This window comes from Colias croceus, chromosome 19 (assembly GCF_905220415.1).
Source record: "Colias croceus chromosome 19, ilColCroc2.1".
Classification (NCBI taxonomy): Eukaryota; Metazoa; Arthropoda; class Insecta; order Lepidoptera; family Pieridae; genus Colias; species Colias croceus.
In genome coordinates this window covers 7,910,766-7,929,824 of record NC_059555.1, presented here as the reverse complement: position 1 = coordinate 7,929,824, position 19,059 = coordinate 7,910,766, and the positions used below count along the sequence as shown (strand labels likewise).

General features: G+C 36.6%; 1 protein-coding gene across 1 annotated transcript in view; it reads right to left on the bottom strand.

Moving 5' to 3' along the window:
* Positions 1-2,182: 2,182 nt before the first annotated feature.
* LOC123700579 (RNA-binding protein 12) overlaps positions 2,183-19,059 on the bottom strand; it is a 29,529-nt gene continuing 12,652 nt past the window's right edge. Inside the window, exon 3 of the mRNA XM_045647836.1 lies at positions 2,183-5,407. Coding sequence (XP_045503792.1) covers positions 2,524-5,407 — 2,884 coding nt within the window. The 3' untranslated portion in view covers positions 2,183-2,523. The remainder of the gene's footprint in view (positions 5,408-19,059) is intronic.

Sequence of the window (19,059 nt, the reverse complement as noted above, 5' to 3'; positions counted from 1 at the left end):
AATACATTTTTGAAATGGTAGTTTAATACGTCATTCGATGAATAAGTTTTAACCAAGGATTGAAAAATCAGCCCTAAATATAGTAAAGTACAATAAATTAAAATCTTGTAAATTTTTCGCAATGTTGCATTTAATTTTTCATCTGCAAGTTCTATTGTATTTTCTATGATTGCGGTTATTAATAATTTAATAATAAATCTGTGGGACCAGATACATTTTATTTTTCATTTGTATATAATATTTTTTAATAAATGAAAACAGAAAGTAAATAATGCATTATTCATACTTTGGGGTTTTACGTTTTAGGCCTTAGGGGAAACTACATGATACTTTGATACCCATATTTTTTACAAAAAAAATCGCAATTCTCTTTTTTTAAACTTAATTATTTATTTTCTCTTCGATTGACATAATCTGAATATGTTTTAAATAAAAATAATAATTTGATTTTGCCTTTTAGTTTTTTACTTATCTTCCAAAATTAGAGTATAATTTGTCTTTTTATATAAAATTCAAGCACTTCCATAACCTAAAAAAATATTTTATTAAAATTATTGAAAAAACTTCAGACTTCTTTCCTTACTATTTACTAGTTGCTAAAAATATACATAAGTATAATTTAAATATTTCAATGTACAACCCGCGCCAATAAAGGATTAAATTATAGACTCGTGTCATTCGTTTCGCACACTAGCATGCTATCTCGCTCGCACCATCATGTAAATTTATTCCTATATTGGAGCGGATTATAAATAATTAAACTATTTTCAGAATAACCTATCCTATTTATATACGTGTTTTATAGTTTAAGATTTGTAGGTATTGTGTCGATTTCGATGAATCAATGTTTTACTAATAACGCGATAGTATATTTAAATAAATATTGAATTATAATGTGAATGTAGATTTTCAATGTGTTTCCTAATAAAATAATCCCATATTTTATTAAAACTTGGTAGAAAAAATACCACCGTACATCTAACTGTATATTTTGTTAATGTTTTTTACTTCTTCAGTTGAGAATAATTTTTAAATAATTGCATTTTAACAAGTTTTTTATTGAATGCACAGTTATGTCGTTTTATGATTATGTTCATTTTAATAATAATTTATTTATTCACTAAACGTTCTTTTTAGTACCTAGTTATTTCGCTAGCTATTTTTGGATCCATTTGATGATAATTTTATCAAAGTTTTTGTTCAACAGCTACATCTAGATATTATAGTCTTAAATATTTGAGAAAAATTTACTTCAACATATAGAAACTGAATATTAGTCAAATATGTAAAACTAATTGTATGTACCCAGTGTATATTATTATAGTAAATTGAAATGTAGCGTATAACCCTTTTGAAATAAGGATATCGAAAATTTTGGATGTAAAACCTTGCTAGAACGAAACTCCGAATTGTATGTGTTTTATACTATATACATAGTTGGAGCACGTAGAGTAAGTAGTGGTGAGGCGTTCGATCAATTTTATTTTATTAAATAGAGATTTAGCAAAGCAAGCTGAACTACTTTCAAGTGAATTATATTTTACACAATATTCATTGAAAAAATGCTAAAAGTAATAACTTGTTTACTCTAGTACTGCAAATTGATCAAACGCTTTACCACGTTTTTGTTTTTAGCTTATAATTTAATAAAATATAGTGCGAATGTCAGAAGTTTTGATACAGAAATGTTATAGCCTAAGCTATTTATATGGATTGGTATTTCGCCAACAAGTTGCTTGTTATCCCAAAAAATAGTTTGTAATAGTGTTCCTACGAATGTCTACTTATGGTCATAATGTTATGTGAATGCTTGTGTTGGTGTTGTAATTGTTGTCTATGTCTACGCATCTCACAAAATAAATTGTCTAAGTTATCGCTAGACTCCACTCGGTAGTCATACTCAGTGTTTTGTAAGGAATTTCACAAAATTTGTTGTGCTTTTTGCTTCGAGTTTAAGATTGTTTTGTTCAATGTGTAAAGTTCGTCTGTTTCTATTGTAACTTTGTGGAATGCTCTCTGTTTGTGAATTTCTTGTGTCGCAAGGTTTATGTGAAGTCATCTTTAAACTTTAATTACAATGATATATTTAAAACATGTAAAAGTTACCTTTTGCACATTTACCTTGCGACATAGCAATATGTTATTCTGGTTGTGTTGGTTTTTGAGAAAATAAATACACGAATTAAGTTATGAAAGTCTTTTATTTCTATTACACGGTCAGTATTCAGTATTCACATACCTAATCCTAAATTCAGTTAATTACAAAATATCTACACTAGCGCGTTTCAAACGATAACGTAGTATGGAACGTAACAAAGCCACTTATGTGCACAAATATTGTTATAATCTAGAAAACGTTCTAGATTTTCCTAAATTTAAATTCTTACACTGATTACTACAAATCGTAGTTTATTTACACGTTCACCGACCACACTTTACACCGGTGGGTTATGCGCTCGTTAAGTCTCTCACGTACACACTGTCCGATTCATCTGTACTGACACTCTCGTCAGTGGCTAGGGGCTAGAGAATCGTGAGATTGATTCGTCTATCGAAGATGGTGTTCATCTGTCGCGTCTTGACAGCTCGCTGCGCGTCGAAGGGCGTGCGGAACGCGACCCGCGCGTCGCCCGTCGGCTGACCGCGCTCGTTGTATCGCCTTATCACGTCGTCTTGGGTCAACTCGAATTCCGTGAAGAACGTTAAGATGTCATCGACAGTAGCGCGGAAGGGCACGTTCTCCATGGAGACCACGCAGCCCGGCGCTCCGAAGTCCTCGAGCGCCGGGTCCTGCTCCTCTTGCTCGTTCATCGGCATCGGCGGGCGGGGTTCGCCGTTGGTAAAGCTCCCTCGGCCTCGCCCGAAGCCACGGCCCCGGCCTCTATCGAACCCTCTACCGCGATCCATCCAACCGCCGCGACCTCTGAACCCGCCCCTGCTCATGTCGAACCCGCCGCGTCCCTGATCGAAACCGCCGCGGCTCTTGTCGAACCCGCCCCGGCCTTGGTCGAAACCGGCTCTGAACCCTCCGCGGTCGAAGCCTCCTCTATCGAAGCCCCCGCGGCCTCTGAACGGTTGGCCGGGGCCGGCGAAGCGCGGCACTTCGAAGAACGGTGGAGCGCTGCCGAGTAGACTAGGTCCAGGAGGAGGATTTTTGCCCTCTTTCGGTCCCTCTAGAGCTTCTTCGACGACGCCACGAGTCACCAAATCGACTGTGACTCTACAGCCGTCTAACATTTGACCGTGCTTCGTGACGGCTTGCCTCGCTTCTTGCGTCGATCTGAATTCACAAAAGCAATCACCGGAAGGCATTCCGCTTCCGTCCAACATTAGATGTATCCTAGCCGGAACCGCGCCCGTATCTGATAGGAAATTTACGATAGTTCGATCTGTCGCTTCTCTCGGCAGACCTTTCATAAGAACCGAGTCGAGCGGCTCTTCTTCCATATTGACGGTGACGGCCCGTTGGTTGTTGATAGTGGGCGGTTTGGCTTGGAATTGAACGTTAGGTTGATTTGGGAACGGTGGCCGGTTGTTCCAGTTAGCTGCCGCAGTTCTGGGGTCTCCTATCCCGGGGGCAGGATATGCCCTGTATTGCGGCGCCGCGCCAGGGAACGGCTGCCCCATATTTTGTGGGAAAGAAGGATTTGGGAAAAAACCTTGGGGCTGCTGGTGCACTGGCATCATTGGCGCGGCGGGCACTGCGGAGCCGTTGTCGAGTTGCGGCCGGCGCTGGCGCGGGTCTCTCGGAATCGACATATTATTTTCTTGATTATTCTGCATTGCATCTAATTGCGGACCGTCAGCCTTCTCCGCTTTCGGTTTTATATTTTCAAATTCTTCTTGAGTCAATGGAGTGAGAGACACTTGACGTCTTCCAAATGTGTAGCTCTCTCTTCGTTCGAAAGCCACTTTGGCATCTTCTGGCTTTACGAATTGAACGTAAGCAATTTTTGTCCGAGTCGTTCTACAATCGTCTAATATTATGGACAGTAATGAGAAATCACTGAACACTTTAATAATTTCGTGTTCCTTAACAAAATTGGGCAATTCAGACAATTTTAGTATGCTGAAACTTTGCAAAGTATTGTTCTTCTCTGCTTCTAACTTTGCATGGTCTTCATCCGTGTCGTTCTCAGCCCTGAAGGGTAAAAAGGAATCGACTGCCGCATCATATACACTGTCATCTAAGCTCTCTACTATAACGTTAGCTCCCTTTAGCTCGTTGTTCTTACGTTGCAATGCTAACTGTTTGGATTGGGAATCACAAAACCGTACATAAATAGTTCCGGTGCGGCGACCCATGTTATCGTTGATCATTTTGATACCGTGTTTGTCGATCATGTATGGGAAGAAGCGGCGCACGTCACCGTAGCTCGTATGATTTTGAGCATTTTTTATGACAACGCAACAATCTTTGTTCTGGTCAATAGGATCAAATCTGCTCCTACGGAAGCTTCCTCCTCCCCGCGCCATGGTAGCACCGCCGCGAGGGCTTACGAATTTATTCCCATTCTGCGGTTCACCTTGAAATGCATTAGGATTTCTTTTCTTTCCTAATTCTTGCAGTTTATTTAATGTTTCGGCCATCGTCGGGTCGTTGAATCTAGTGGCCACGTTGACGCTGGCGAGGGGCCCGTTTGGGAGGGTCGTTTTAGGCAGGGCAGCAAGTTGAGCTTGGATACTCGCAGCCATGGCAGTGTAATGTGAAGGCGAGCGGCTCGCGTCGCTCATACCGTCCATGGTTCTCTCTTGAGAGTTCTGTGGTGGAGATTTCTTATCGAGGTTTCGTCTATCGCGGGATCGACGAGGTGATCGATCGCGGGACCGGCTGCGATCTTTCCTATCTCTCTTGCGATCGCGGCGATCTCTGCTCCTACTGCGGTCACGGCGCCTCCTATCCCTGGAGCGGGAACGATCTCTGCGATCTCTCTTTCTTTCTTTCCTGTCTCTATCCCGTGATCTCGACCGAGTGCGAGATCTAGTTCGCCGCCTATCATCCTTGCGTTTTTTATCCGATTTGTCTAATTCCTTCTCCTTTTCTTCCTCAGGCGATTGGCTACGGGTAGGGCTGAAGAGTGGAATAGGTGGTTCGATTACAGCGGGCTGAGGTATTTCTTGTGGATTGCCTATACCGGGGATGCCAAAGCCTGACATGGAGTTAGAGCCGAGTGCTGCAGAGAACGGGGTGATAGCAGGAGGGGTGGGTGCCGCTGGTTGAACGGGCGCGGCTGTCACAGGCGTGGGCACCGGTGAAGGAGCAGCAAGGCTCATGAGGGGCACGCTTTGGCGCGCCGCTTCTATGACCTTGTGCATCTCTGAGCGGGAACTCAGAAGCAGCTTCACTTGAATCTCTTTGATTTTACCGCCATCTAGCATCATTGCTTGCCGCGCGTCTTCATCCGTACTGTAACAAAATGAAACAATTCGTTATTAGTTATGTATTATGAAATATTAATAAACGTTTTGCCTGCGTTCATGACGATTTTAATACCTTATTTATTTCATTCATTATGTAATACAAAACACTATAGTGTTAAGGATTTCTGTAATTTCAGATTGTAAAAATCATTATTACCAAGTTACTAGACTTAAGTACCTGAATCTTATATGTAGAATTCATATATAATATAACATAGTAGTACACTAGGTACTAAAAGCAAGTAAATCTATGGCTTATATGATTTCTGAAAGCTACTAGTTCAGGATACATCGCCCATTTTTGCAAGTGACTACTATCAAGCTAATTTTCCGTTTGTAGCTTTATTTTGATGAGACGCCCAATAATTTCGTGTACGAAAGTCTCGATTGTGGTAGCTAACAGAGATAACAAGGATATAAATTTTTGATTTGATGGTTCTCAAATATTTATTACTAACTGATTTTTTTTTTGTTCAATCTCAAGATAATTACCTAAATTATTCGAAAAAATATTTGTCCTACAAAATCTATGGTTGGTTCAGAGTCCCCCTTTCCCAAGTGTATCGATAACGAGGTCATCATAAATGATTACTAACAAGCTGATTTTTTTGTATTCACTTAGTTAATGTTTATATATTTCAACAGACATATTGTCCTACAAATTGCGTAATAAATATTTGAGAACCATCAAATCAAAAAATTTTATCCTTGTTATCTCTGTTAGCTACCACAATCGAGAGTTTCGTACACGAAATTATTCGGTGTCTCATCAAAATAAAGCTACAAACGGAAAACCAGCTTGATAGTAGTCACTTGCAAAAATGGGCGATGTATCCTGAACTATACATGTTTCTTCAGTGTCTAGTGATTTCAAAATCCGTTCAGTAGTTTTCCCGTGAAAGAGGAACAAATATACATACATCCATCCATTCTCACAAACTTACACATAATAATAGTAGTTAGATTAAGATTTTTAAATCATTTAAATTGAATTTTTGAAAAATATTTGTCAATAAATTTCTCATGTATCTAGGTAGTTACTAATCACTACCTACATAGTTAGTATAAAACAAAGTCGCTTTCTCTGTGCCTATGTCCCTTTGTATGCTTAAATCTTTTAAACTACGCAAGGGATTTAAATGCGTTTTTTTTTAATAGAGTGATTCAAGAGGAAGGTTTTAGTATAGGTATAATTTATTAGGTTTTAGACAAAGCGGGCGGTAAGCTAGTTCTTTTATGTAAACTAAGCCCTTCCATAATATGATGGTCTAATTCTAACTAGGCTCTATACTTCAAAACGTATCCTGTTGTTATGAGGATGTTATGAGGCCTTACAATATTTATTTGTCACTAGCGGTGCGCTCCGGCTTCGCCCGTGGTAAATATTTCGCAAAAAAAGATAGCCTATGTTCCTTCTCAGGGTCTAAAGATTGTCTATGCCAAATATCATCAAAATCGGTTGAGAGGTTTAAGCGGGAAAGCGTGACAGACAGACAGAGTTACTTTCGCATTTAATAGGGAATAAGTGCAAGTGTTTACTTATCGATTATGTTTGATTTATGATTACTTATGATTATCAAGATTTAATTTCAGTGAAAAGAATACTTAAACACGTAGGTAGGTGTACCTATTTGAGAAACTCATATTTTTTGATATATTTCATGAACAATAGAAAGTTAGTATAATGAATCAATAATTCTTTTAATTATTAAATATGGAAACAGACTGAAATTTGTAGCGGTAGTCGGGAACTCTCGACACACGAAAAATACCGCGAATATGGGAAAGCTTATAGGAAGCCAATATTATTAGTTAACAAATATGTACTATTCTTCTATTCTATAAGTGAAGTCCCATGTCCCCTAGTGGGGTAAGATGCATTATACATCTGTTTCACTGATCGATTTTCTTTAAGGACAAGTAGGTGATCAGCCTTCTGTGTCCTGCCAGACCGAGACATTTTTTTTTTCTTCGTCTCCACCGGGAATCGAACCCAGGACCCCTCGGTTCTACGCTCACGCGTTAACCACTGCACCAAGGAGGCGGTCTTCTATTCTATACATTATAAATCTGTAGAAGGGTCAATTCTGTACATTGAAAATATTGAAAAAATAAATAGCAGGGGGTGTTACTGGATCGATACCAAACCCAAATATGTGATTAAAAAAATTTTTGTCTGTCTGTCTGTATGTGAAGACATCACGTGAAAACTACCGGTTCGATTTCGATGAAACTTGGTATAATTATACCTTATTATCCTGGGCGTAACATAGGATACTTTTTATCCTAGAAAAATACGTAGAAAAAAAATGTAATTAATTTTTCAGTTTTATCCATAGACGTTGTTCTGTAGAACCGCGAACACACGTTGCGTATTATTATAGGCCTAGCCGTATTTGGGTCCAATAGATATTTATAAGATGTCATTGTAAGAGTTACTCAATATGGAGAAATAAACCATCCACGCGAAGACCGACATCCGCGCGGACGAAGTCGCGGGCGGAAGCTAGTATATACTTACTACTATCATTAAAAGGATTCTAAAGCAATGAGCATTTACGTTATTCAAAAAGAGCAATGGCTCGCCCCCACTTGAAACGGAATAAAATATGTAGGTAGGTAAGTATTTGTAGTTATAACTTATAACCTATGCCTATAATTAGATATTCTGCATTTTGTCGGTGAGTTAGGTAATTTAAAAATCGTTTAGCTGGTGTTCACATCTTACTTCTACAATATGTATTTATGTAGGTAGGTACATATAAACTTATTTCTCCTAGATGTGTGTTTGTCACTAAACAATCGGTTGGACCAATTTTAATGAAATATTTTGTGTAACAATTGTTTGGATTTACAGTTATTTGAATCTAGAATTTATAAATAGTGTAAATATTGTAGTACCTAAAGTGCTATAAGACTTGCTTGCAAACCAGTAAAAAATCTTTAAATACCTAACTATTCACGCAACATCCATATGTTGAGACAGAGCAAATATAAAAATAATTATTAAAAAATTGAAGACCGTATCAACCTAATTATTATAAACAATTTATGAAATACTAGTTACTATACAGTTTCATCCACGGACAAGCATTTCCGTAGGTACTATATTATTCGGGTACATACGCTACATCACTGACGAGTATCATCAAAATACGTTCATCAAAAACATATTAGGTACCTAAAACATTCAGGTTAATATTATCTAGGTACTCGCTCGTAAGATCATCATCATCATCATCAGCTCATATTATATACCTATTGCCACAGCTGGGATACGGGCCTCCTATAAGGGTTTATGCGCGTTCATTAACCACGCTGGCCAAGCGCGGGTTGGCAGATAGTTATTTATCAAATCTTTAGAAAATTTTAATTATCGATAAGACTTATTTGTGTGAAGGGAAATAACTAATCCTTATTTAATTTTGCATTATTAATCGGCTCACTCGAAGCATCAGGGTGCTTTACAATGTAGGTAAAAGTTATGCCAATTAGAGCTTATCTGTTGAATAAAAGCTTAGCTAATTATGAAACAGCGCCCTTCAATTTAGCACCTGCATGATATTCAGCTATTTATTCAAACTATTTGATTAGAGAGGAAATGGTAGCGGGGTTTTGTCCTTACCAACGTATTCCCCTAATTTCTGAATATTAGCACTAAATAATTTTGTGGATGTAATGTAAAATATTTTTAATTTAAATACTTCAAAAGTTACCAAAATTGTCTAGTATTAGCCCGCCGTAAATAGACGACTAGTGTAGACTGTAGTAGTGTACAATTTTCTAAATCATTGTGAAAAAAAGAAAAACGTATAGACATAGAGCAAGTCCTTCACATACCAATATTGTTTTTTTAATCGGTTTAGGATATCTATACATATAATAAACTAGCTGCTCCCCCCCGTGGCTCCACTCGTTGCCCGTAGCGTGATGAAATATAGCCTATAACCTTCCTCGATAAATGGGCTATCTAACACTGAAAGAATTTTTCAAATCGGACCAGTAGTTCCCGAGATTAGTGCGTTCAAACAAACAAACAAACAAACTCTTCAGCTTTATAATATTAGTATAGATCTGTAGAAGGGTCAATTCTGTACATTGAAAATATTGAAAAAATAAATAGCAGGGGGTGTTGCTGGATCGATACCAAACCCAAATATGTGATTAAAAAAATTTTTGTCTGTCTGTCTGTCTGTATGTTCAGGCATCACGTGAAAACTAACGGTTCGATTTCGATGAAACTTGGTATAATTATACCTTATTATCCTGGGCATAAAATAGGATACTTTTTATCCCGGAAAAATACGTAGAAAAAAAGTAAATCTTAAATTTCCGCGCGGACGGAGTCGCGGGCAGAAGCTAGTTAATAATAAATTTCAATGTTCCGCACAGATATCCGTCAACCTATTAAACTTTTCTCCCCTCCGCTCCGTAGAATTGTCCGAGCTAAAAATTCCTTTATTCCTCGAAGCTGTCGGCTTGCAAACCAGTATAGTTCCAAACTAGACATCTTCAGTACAAAATCATTTCCACAACTCCGCCACGCATTTCTAAGAATTTTAAGTCCGTAAGCGCTCAAAATTTTATTTATTTCGATTGTTTTCCGCGTTAATCCTACTAGGCTGTACTATTATAAAGGCAAAAGTTTGTAAGTATGGATGTTTGTTACTCTTTCACTTAAAAACTACTGAACCGATTACAATGAAATTTAGCACACATATAGAGGGTAACTTGGATTAACACATAGGATAGGTTTTATCCCGGAAATCCCACGGGAACGGGAACTATACGTACGGGTTTTTCTTTGAAAACGCGGGCGAAGCCGCGGGCGGAAAGCTAGTATTCTATGTTTGTCTCTATTATTATGTTGTATAACATTGTAATGGTAATGCTTTGCTGTTGAATCTGTATTTTTTATTGTTTTTTTTTTTCAATTCTGTAATCTAAACGCATGTTGTGATTGCCTGTTAAAGGTGTGCATTGCTACCTATTTTTTAAACCTGTTTATTATATAGTATAAGTACCTACTACAAAATAAAACAATAATTGTGCGCGCAAGAGAGACGGGCCGACTTTTCATATTATTAACTATAATCGACGAGATACTTCGCGGCACGCGATATTTTTTTACTTCACCTACGTTAAATTATGTAATAATTTTAATAAATTTTGTAAACAAAATGTAAACAGTAAACACCGTAAGTTAAAATTTTCATACATATCTGAACAATACACCTTTTACTGTAATGTGACCTTATCTCGTGCTAGGGTTTCGCTTGTAGGTATTGTTTCTTAGGAGTGAGCGCACGTGTTATATGTATTGAAGTTTAATTATTATTTGATAACTAGCTGTGCCCGCGACTTCGTCCGCGTGGAATAGTGACTGCATAGTAGTTACTAATTAACTTAATTATTGAGTAAACACGTACTACCATAAATAATTAAAAGAACTGATAGTAAAATTTATTACCGAACTGTGCTAAAAAATAAAAAAAATAAATGCCTTATTAATTTTCTATGTATTTCTTTTACATTATGTCATATTATTTTTAAGCTCCAGGGGGGAGGCGAGCAAATTTCTTCCTTCCTTGTATGGATGTTATTAACAATGTATCGTGCAGCAACTGATCAGCTTAATCGATACTCAGTTCTTATCAAATCCAGCACCAAATCCAAATCAGATCTTTCCTGTCTCACGCCTGTAGTAACTAAACCGTTTAGACCGTGCAATAAAAATTAAATAAAATAAAACCCAACGCAACGAAGAAAAGTGCATAGAAAAAGGAATAAATAATTTCACAAACTTCCCGACGATCTTTAAAAATAAATACCATTTTAAATATTTATAAAAAAACAAAGTCGTCGGGGCTGCCATGCCAACATTATCATAATATAATATCATATATACATCTATAAATATTTTTTTTAGAATGGTACTTAATTTTTAAGATCGTCGGGAAGTTTGAAAAATGATTTATTCCTTTATCTTCGTTGCTTTGGGATTTTTTTTTTTAATTTTTAAATTTTTAAACTTCTGTTTCTTATTTTCATGTACCTAATATTTTCAAGTGAGCGAGACCGAACTATCAAATGTACCTCCATATTACATTCCTACATCATATTGATTTGGGCCGTAACCGTGCCCAAATTGTAATGGACCACAGTGGCAAAAGAAGTGGTATATTTAGGAAAAAAAAATTCCAAGGGCCAGGCCTATGTGGCTTTGAGTAGAGTTCAAAATTTCCAGGGTGTGGCTATCCTCTCGCTCCCATATCTTCTCTTCTTTCACAGATTTTTAACCCTTTCCTTTCCACCCCTAGTAAATGGCAGAACCGATTTTGATGTAAACCATATCTATACGTAATTGTTCCTATATGTACATTGTACACGTCATATCCTGTCGTTTGATGCTCCATTTGGTTTATTTATACCCACTGTCGCCCCTAAAGTGCCCTAAATGTAATAAACGGATGAACCGATTTCGATAAAATATGACTAATTGTAATTCACATTTTGCCCTTTCATATGTCCCGCTTGAGTATATTATTTGACCACATTCGATTATTGTTCATTTCCACTTTTACCGCTGTAATCTAATAAATGGATTAACCGAATTGGATAAAAATATAACTAACTGTACTTCACCCGTTATGCACTTTCATATTTGACAATATTCGTTTTTTTCATTCCCACTTTTACCCATATATAGGTATAATAAATGGATGAACCGATTTTGATTAAATATGTCTAATTATACTTTACACGTCATGCACTTTCATTTGATATGTCACTTGAGTATATTTGACAAAGTTCATTTTTTTATTACCACTTTTATACCTATATCAAATAAATGGATGAACCGATTTTGATAAAATTTGACTTATTGTTACTTTCATTTGGTCGTTCACTTTCATTTCACTTTTACCCCTATATACCTAGATATAATAAATGGATGAACCTATTTTGATAAGTACACTTTATCTAAGAACCAGCGTCTGAAAATATGCTGCCTAACAAAAAAAACCGCATCAAATTCGGATTACCTGTTAGCGAGCTACGGTAGCACAAACATGTATTATAATACACATATAGTTGTCAAACACTCATCACCCATCTTTTTGCGTCGGGAGTTAAAAATATAATACGACAATCGACATAATTTAAAGGACATTTTATGTATAAAATTTACCTAGAAAAAACATAATTCTAATTTGACCCCTTCCCCCCTACTACTTCAGCTTACCCCTCTCCCCCCCACCCTTGGGGACTTTCGATATGATCACCTGGACATTTATAGGAATAACTGTAACAGATAACTTATATCGTACACTGTACAGTGTACAATAAATAGAATGCCTTAGCAAATGTTCGCCGTGAATACTTAAATGGTCATAACTTTTTTGTTTACGAACCGATTGACATGAAATAAACACTAAATGTTAAATGAAGATTACTCCAATATATTAGTGAAAACCGCATCTAAATCGGATAAGCCGTTTCTGAGATTAGCGTGCACGAACATACAGACAAACAGACAAAAATTTTTTTAACTACAGTTTTGGGTTTGTGATCGATTTAGTAATAACACCTGCTAATTTTTTTTTTCCATATTTTCATTGTACAGACACCGCTTTTCTAGAATTTTATTATATGTATTGATTGATTGAATGATTATCAAACTATATTACAATTGATTATGTGAATAAATAAATAAGTCCATCGATTGAGTTACTTTTAAATTGTAATTTTACATATTATAAATTATGAGAGCTTTCATATTATCTACAACGCACCCATTTTAGAATTCAAGTCTACACTTAAACTATAATAGAGTCGCGTTTATTATTGAACATAATGTATAGTAAAATTGTATAAATGTGAGTACTGTGAAGATGCCAGCTTTCCCTAATCGGCCTGTACACAAACACAATTGCTCTTAATTTGTTTAAAAAGTTTTTATATTATTACGATGATGCATATTATATGATATTGTTGCTAACGGTAACGAGCACTAGGTACATACTACATACCCATAATAATGCAGATTTGAATTATTATGTTTCAGCGCCGATAGGAGTAATCCTTAGAGCAGTTGGTTTAAGGACGCTATAACGTATTTTTACAAAAACACGCTGTTTTTCGGTACCATTTTAACTTAAAGCAATTACACGTGAGAACATAGTAATATCTTAATTTAAAGATAATATATTCAGCTCTACGTTCATCTTATAAAAATTGTACGACGTCATACAAAATTGTCGCTGAAATACGTTTTTTCCATCACAATAAACGCATAAAATGCAAAAAAATGGGGTCTAAACCGGTACCATTTTAGGAAAATTAAGAGCCTAATCTATCTTCTTAACTATATCTTATTGAGGGATATATAGTCCTTTATATATGGTGTAATTTTTATGAATCTAAATCAAAATTTTATTTCAATAATGAGCTAAATTAAAAATACTTGTCGATTTCTTCATACATTTTGTTCTCGCGGTTCGTCAGACCGCGCTCAGAAGCGCTCTTGGAAGGACGGGTGTATCGCTCCTCGTGCCAAAAATAAAAACGAAATAAAAAAGATTATTGTGCGTGCACTGTCTTTTTCGTGATTTGAAATATTTGATACTTTTTATGAGTAAACTGTATAAGTTTCATATTCCAATTATTTGTAATTTAAAATTATGTTTTTAAAATTACCTTGCCTGAGATCCTCTTTTTTATGGGTTGTTGAATAGATTGGTGGGGTAAAACAATTCAAGATGGCGTCGATGAAAATTTGGCTTTTTTTCGTGATGGGTGTCATTTTCATAGTTTTTGGGGTAGCTATTACCGAATATGAGGTCAAAACTGAAATCCAAGATGGCGCCGACGAAAATTTTACATCTTTTCGTCATGGGTGTCATTTTCATGGTTTTTGGGGTAGCTATTAACGAATATGAGGTCAAAACTATAATCCAAGATGGCGCCGACAAAAATTTTACAACTTTTCGTCATGGGTGTCATTTTCATGGTTTTTGGGGTAGCTATTAACCAATATGAGGTCAAAACTGAAATCCAAGATGGCGCCGACGAAAATTTTACATCTTTTCGTCATGGGTGTCATTTTCATGGTTTTTGGGGTAGCTATTAACGAATATGAGGTCAAAACTATAATCCAAGATGGCGCCGACAAAAATTTTATATCTTTTCGTCATGGGTGTCATTTTCATGGTTTTTGGGGTAGCTAATAACCAATATGAGGTCAAAACTGAAATCCAAGATGGCGCCGACGAAAATTTTACATATTTTCGTCATGGGTGTCATTTTCATGGTTTTTGGGGTAGCTATTATCGAATATGAGGTCAAAACTATAATCCAAGATGGCGCCGACGAAAAATTTGACATCTTTTCATCATGGGTGTCATTTTCATGGTTTTTGGGATAGCTATTAACGAATATGAGGTCAAAACTATAATCCAAGATGGCGCTGACGAAAATTTGACATTTTTCGTGATGGGTGTCATTTTCATGGTTTTTGGGGTAGCTATTAACGAATATGAGGTCAAAACTAAAATCCAAGATGGTCGTCGAATTTCAAATCGCGTCATGGTAATACTGTCGCGTTATGGAGCAAGGCGGCGATTTTGGTATCTATGAATCTCGCCAAAGAAGTTTCACTCCTGACACGTTTTCTCGGCACACACGTTCTTTTTTATTTCATTCTCTTCGTTTAAATGTTTTAGATAAACTTTATTTTAAATAAAGTTTAGCGAATATATTTAAAGAATATATTTAAAGTTACTAATATCTGTCAGAATATTAACATGATTGCCACAGAGTTGCGTTTTATATTAAATTTCTAAATATGCATTTCAATGTTCTTTAAAATTGTTTTTTTTAAGACTTTCTACAAAACTGTGGTTGTTAACGTTTTTGTTATTTTATTTAAGTTTACTTTAAAGGAGTAAGAAAAATATACCTAATTATCGACGGTTACATTGGGGATTTGGTAATAGCTGTCTCAAAAACCTTGAAAATGACACCCATGCCGAAAAGATGTAAAGTTTCGTCGACACCATCTTGGATTTTAGTTTTGACCTCATATTGGTTAATAGATACCCCAAAAACCATGAAAATGACACCCATGACGAAAATATGTAAAATTTTCGTCGGCGCCATCTTGGATTTTAGTTTTGACCTCATATTCGTTAATAGCTACCCCAATAACCATGAAAATGACACCCGTGACGAAATGATGTAAAATTTTCGTCGGCGCCATCTTCGATTTTAGTTTTGACCTCATATTGGTTAATAGCTACCCCAAAAACCATGAAAATGACATCCATGTCGAAAAGATGTAAAATTTTCGTCGGCGCCATCTTGGATTTTAGTTTTGACCTCATATTCGTTAATAGCTACCCCAATAACCATGAAAATGACACCCATGAAGAAAATATATAAAATTTTTGTCGGCGCCATCTTGGATTTTAGTTTTGACCTCATATTGGTTAATAGCTACCCCAAAAACCATGAAAATGACACCCGTGACGAAATGATGTCAAATTGTCGTCGGCGCCATTTTGGATTTTAGATTTGACCTCATATTGATTAATACTTATTTAATAGCTACTCCAACTCCTTGAAAATGACACCCATGACGAAAAGATTTCAAATTTTCGTCGGTGCCATCTTGGATTTTAGTTTTGACCTCATATTGGTTAATAGCTACCCCAAAAACCACCCACATTTGCAAAATGTGTTTGCTACTTAGGAAAAGTTCATATTTAAAGATATAGGTAATGTGAATGTGTGGTAACGAATTTAATTTATTTCATTCCGACTGTTTCTCGGAATAACATACATTTACTAAGAATTGCTTACAATGCCGGGTTTAATATATTGCCGGTAACATATAATATTATGTATGATAATAATTCTTAAAAAAGTATTTTATACATTTCTTAAAAAGCTTCGATATTGTATACAATAATACAATTCATATTCAAATTGTTGTAAAATAGTCACACTTTTTTAAGTTGGTTGAATACACTAAAATACTTATAAGGATCGTACCTACTAATAATAGTAACAAAATGAATTTTTAAAGTTCCCAGTAATCTTCTGGAATCAATTTCAATAAAAATATAAAAAAAAAATAATATCAAGTATGAAGATGGTCTATAAAATGGAATGCGCTATGTTTACGTGAGCGCGATGTTCCCGCGAACCACGTGGCGACGTTAGATACCTAAATTTGAGTAACGCAGATTTGTGACAGCGTCCTTAATGCTCTAAGGAAGCACTTCGAAGCGATAAGGCGACTTATATGAACTGAGTCACAGAATATTAACTAGTAGCTAGCCAACCGAGTTGTTTCTGAGTTTAGTTTTTAATTTGAATTTGCGCATAAAATACCTACCTCCACCATTTGTAAAAACATCTCCAATTACATCTACCTAACTAGTTATCTACTTATCTATACTAATATTTATAAAGCTGAAGAGTTTGTTTGTTTGTTTGAACGCGCTAATCTCGGGAACTACTGGTCCGAAAAATTCTTTATGTGTTAGATAGCTCATTTATCGAGGAAGGTTATAGGCTATATATCATCACGCTAAGACCCACAGGAGAGGAGCCACGGGGGTGAAACCGCGCGGAGCAGCTAGTATGGTATAATTTGGCCTAAAAATCTGCAATGATATATTTTTTGTTTTATAATTTCATGTATATACACAGGCGCTGCGTGTAGTGTATGCACCTACGCCTTTTTTTTTTTTTTATAGTGGAGAATGCATTTAAGCATACCCAGGGCACTCGGGGGTATGCACCTACGCCTAGCATGTATACACGCACCGCAAGCTGATCCCCAAGCCGTATGCAACTGTGGACAAATCCGTCATCGTCTACAATCTACATGATATTCGCTCGCGGTTCCAGACGTCGAGCACCGTGCCGAGCCGTGAGCCGCGCACCAAACGAACGATTTTCTTGCGGAGTACTTGCCCACTGGCAATCAAATCATATGTCAATATAAATAAGCGATAATGAGTTAATACATCACATAGGGAAGACCGCTTGGTACATAGACCTTATTTTATGTCGAGATAGGTGCCCACATGAAGTTCAAGCTTATTGCGTTCACAATAAGTAAAATAAAATTAATTTTGTAAAACAAAATTAAAACGTGAAGTATCGTAGGTGTATATTCCCGATCTCGATGGTAATTTTTTTAATTGCAGCGTGTCTGTGTTGCAGCGTTTATAGGAGAAAAATTTATGAATTATTTATGGTTTTGCAGCGTACCATAAGAAATGTTTCTTGTCATTGCGATAGGAGGCGAAGCGTACTGGCTTAAAAAATGAATTGTTATATGACTGAAAAAGTAGCTTTATATATATGTGATCCTATTATGCTTAGAGCGGCCGTACACGGGCAGCTCGAGCAACGGCTGAGCGACGTACACGGACGGCTCGAGCGGTCGGTGTCAACTGCTCGAGCCGTCGGTTGTTGACCGCTCGAGCCGTCGCTACCAACCGCTCGAGCGGTTGATTTTCTGACTAGTCGAGTCATTGATTTTCAGGGGGGGCGGGAGCTGTAGCGCAGTCAACGGCTCGAGCAGTCATGTGTACGGCGGTGAATGAATGTCCATAGTTCACCGCGCGGTCGTGGCTTCAAGCCGTCGGTCTCAACTGATTGAAGCGGTCCGTGTACGGCCGCCCTAAGTAGAAATCGTCATCTCGTCGGCAGGAATATGTCATCTTATATTGTACTTTGTTTTATTTTTCAATTCAGACAGCAGATAGGAGCAAAGACCGCTCACACCTAGGTATACCAATCACGAAAAACATTTAACTTCCGATTACTTCAGCAGCCCATAGCTGAAGTAGTTGGATATAGATAACATTTATTTATTTGATTATTTATTGTACCACACTATTGAACATACCTATGTATTAATTTAGAACACTCAATTGGTGTAAAAGCGTACCTACAGTCCTCGACTCCGGGCCCTTTTATTATTTTATTTGTTTTTACTCATTAGTCAGTAGTCATCACTTTATAATAATTATATCTTCCTCAAGACCAGCTGAACGAGCGTAGATTAGCACACTCTTTATGACTCTACCTCGTAGGTAGGTACTAAGACTGTAATAAGAAAGTTTTAGGATCCGAAAGCAACACGATAATTATTAAACTCTACTTTTCCTACTAGAACGTATCATTTACGAATCAAAATCGTGTGTATCGGCTTCGAAATGTTCTCGTTATTGTTGACGCTCCGTGCATGCCACGTGGCGGTGCTGATCGGTGGCGGAAAGATGGGCATGGTCTCATACTTTCCACAACAATTTTTTTTTGTCTGACACCTTCCTGTAACGGTCCTAGTAAGTTGGATTGGGTAGGTTGTCTCATTTTATACTGGATAGGAAAGACACATAAAATAATGTCAGTTAGGTAGATGCAACTCATATATAAATGACTCACACAATTATACCTATATTTAAAAAGTTATCGAAAAAAATACGCCTTTACATTCCCCCAACATCACCAAAATAGATCTCTCGAATTTGGTTACAGACAATAAGTGAGATAAAAATAATACCTACCTATAACTACCCATACGAAATTTTTGTTCAAGTTTATTCTTATTTAAAAGTA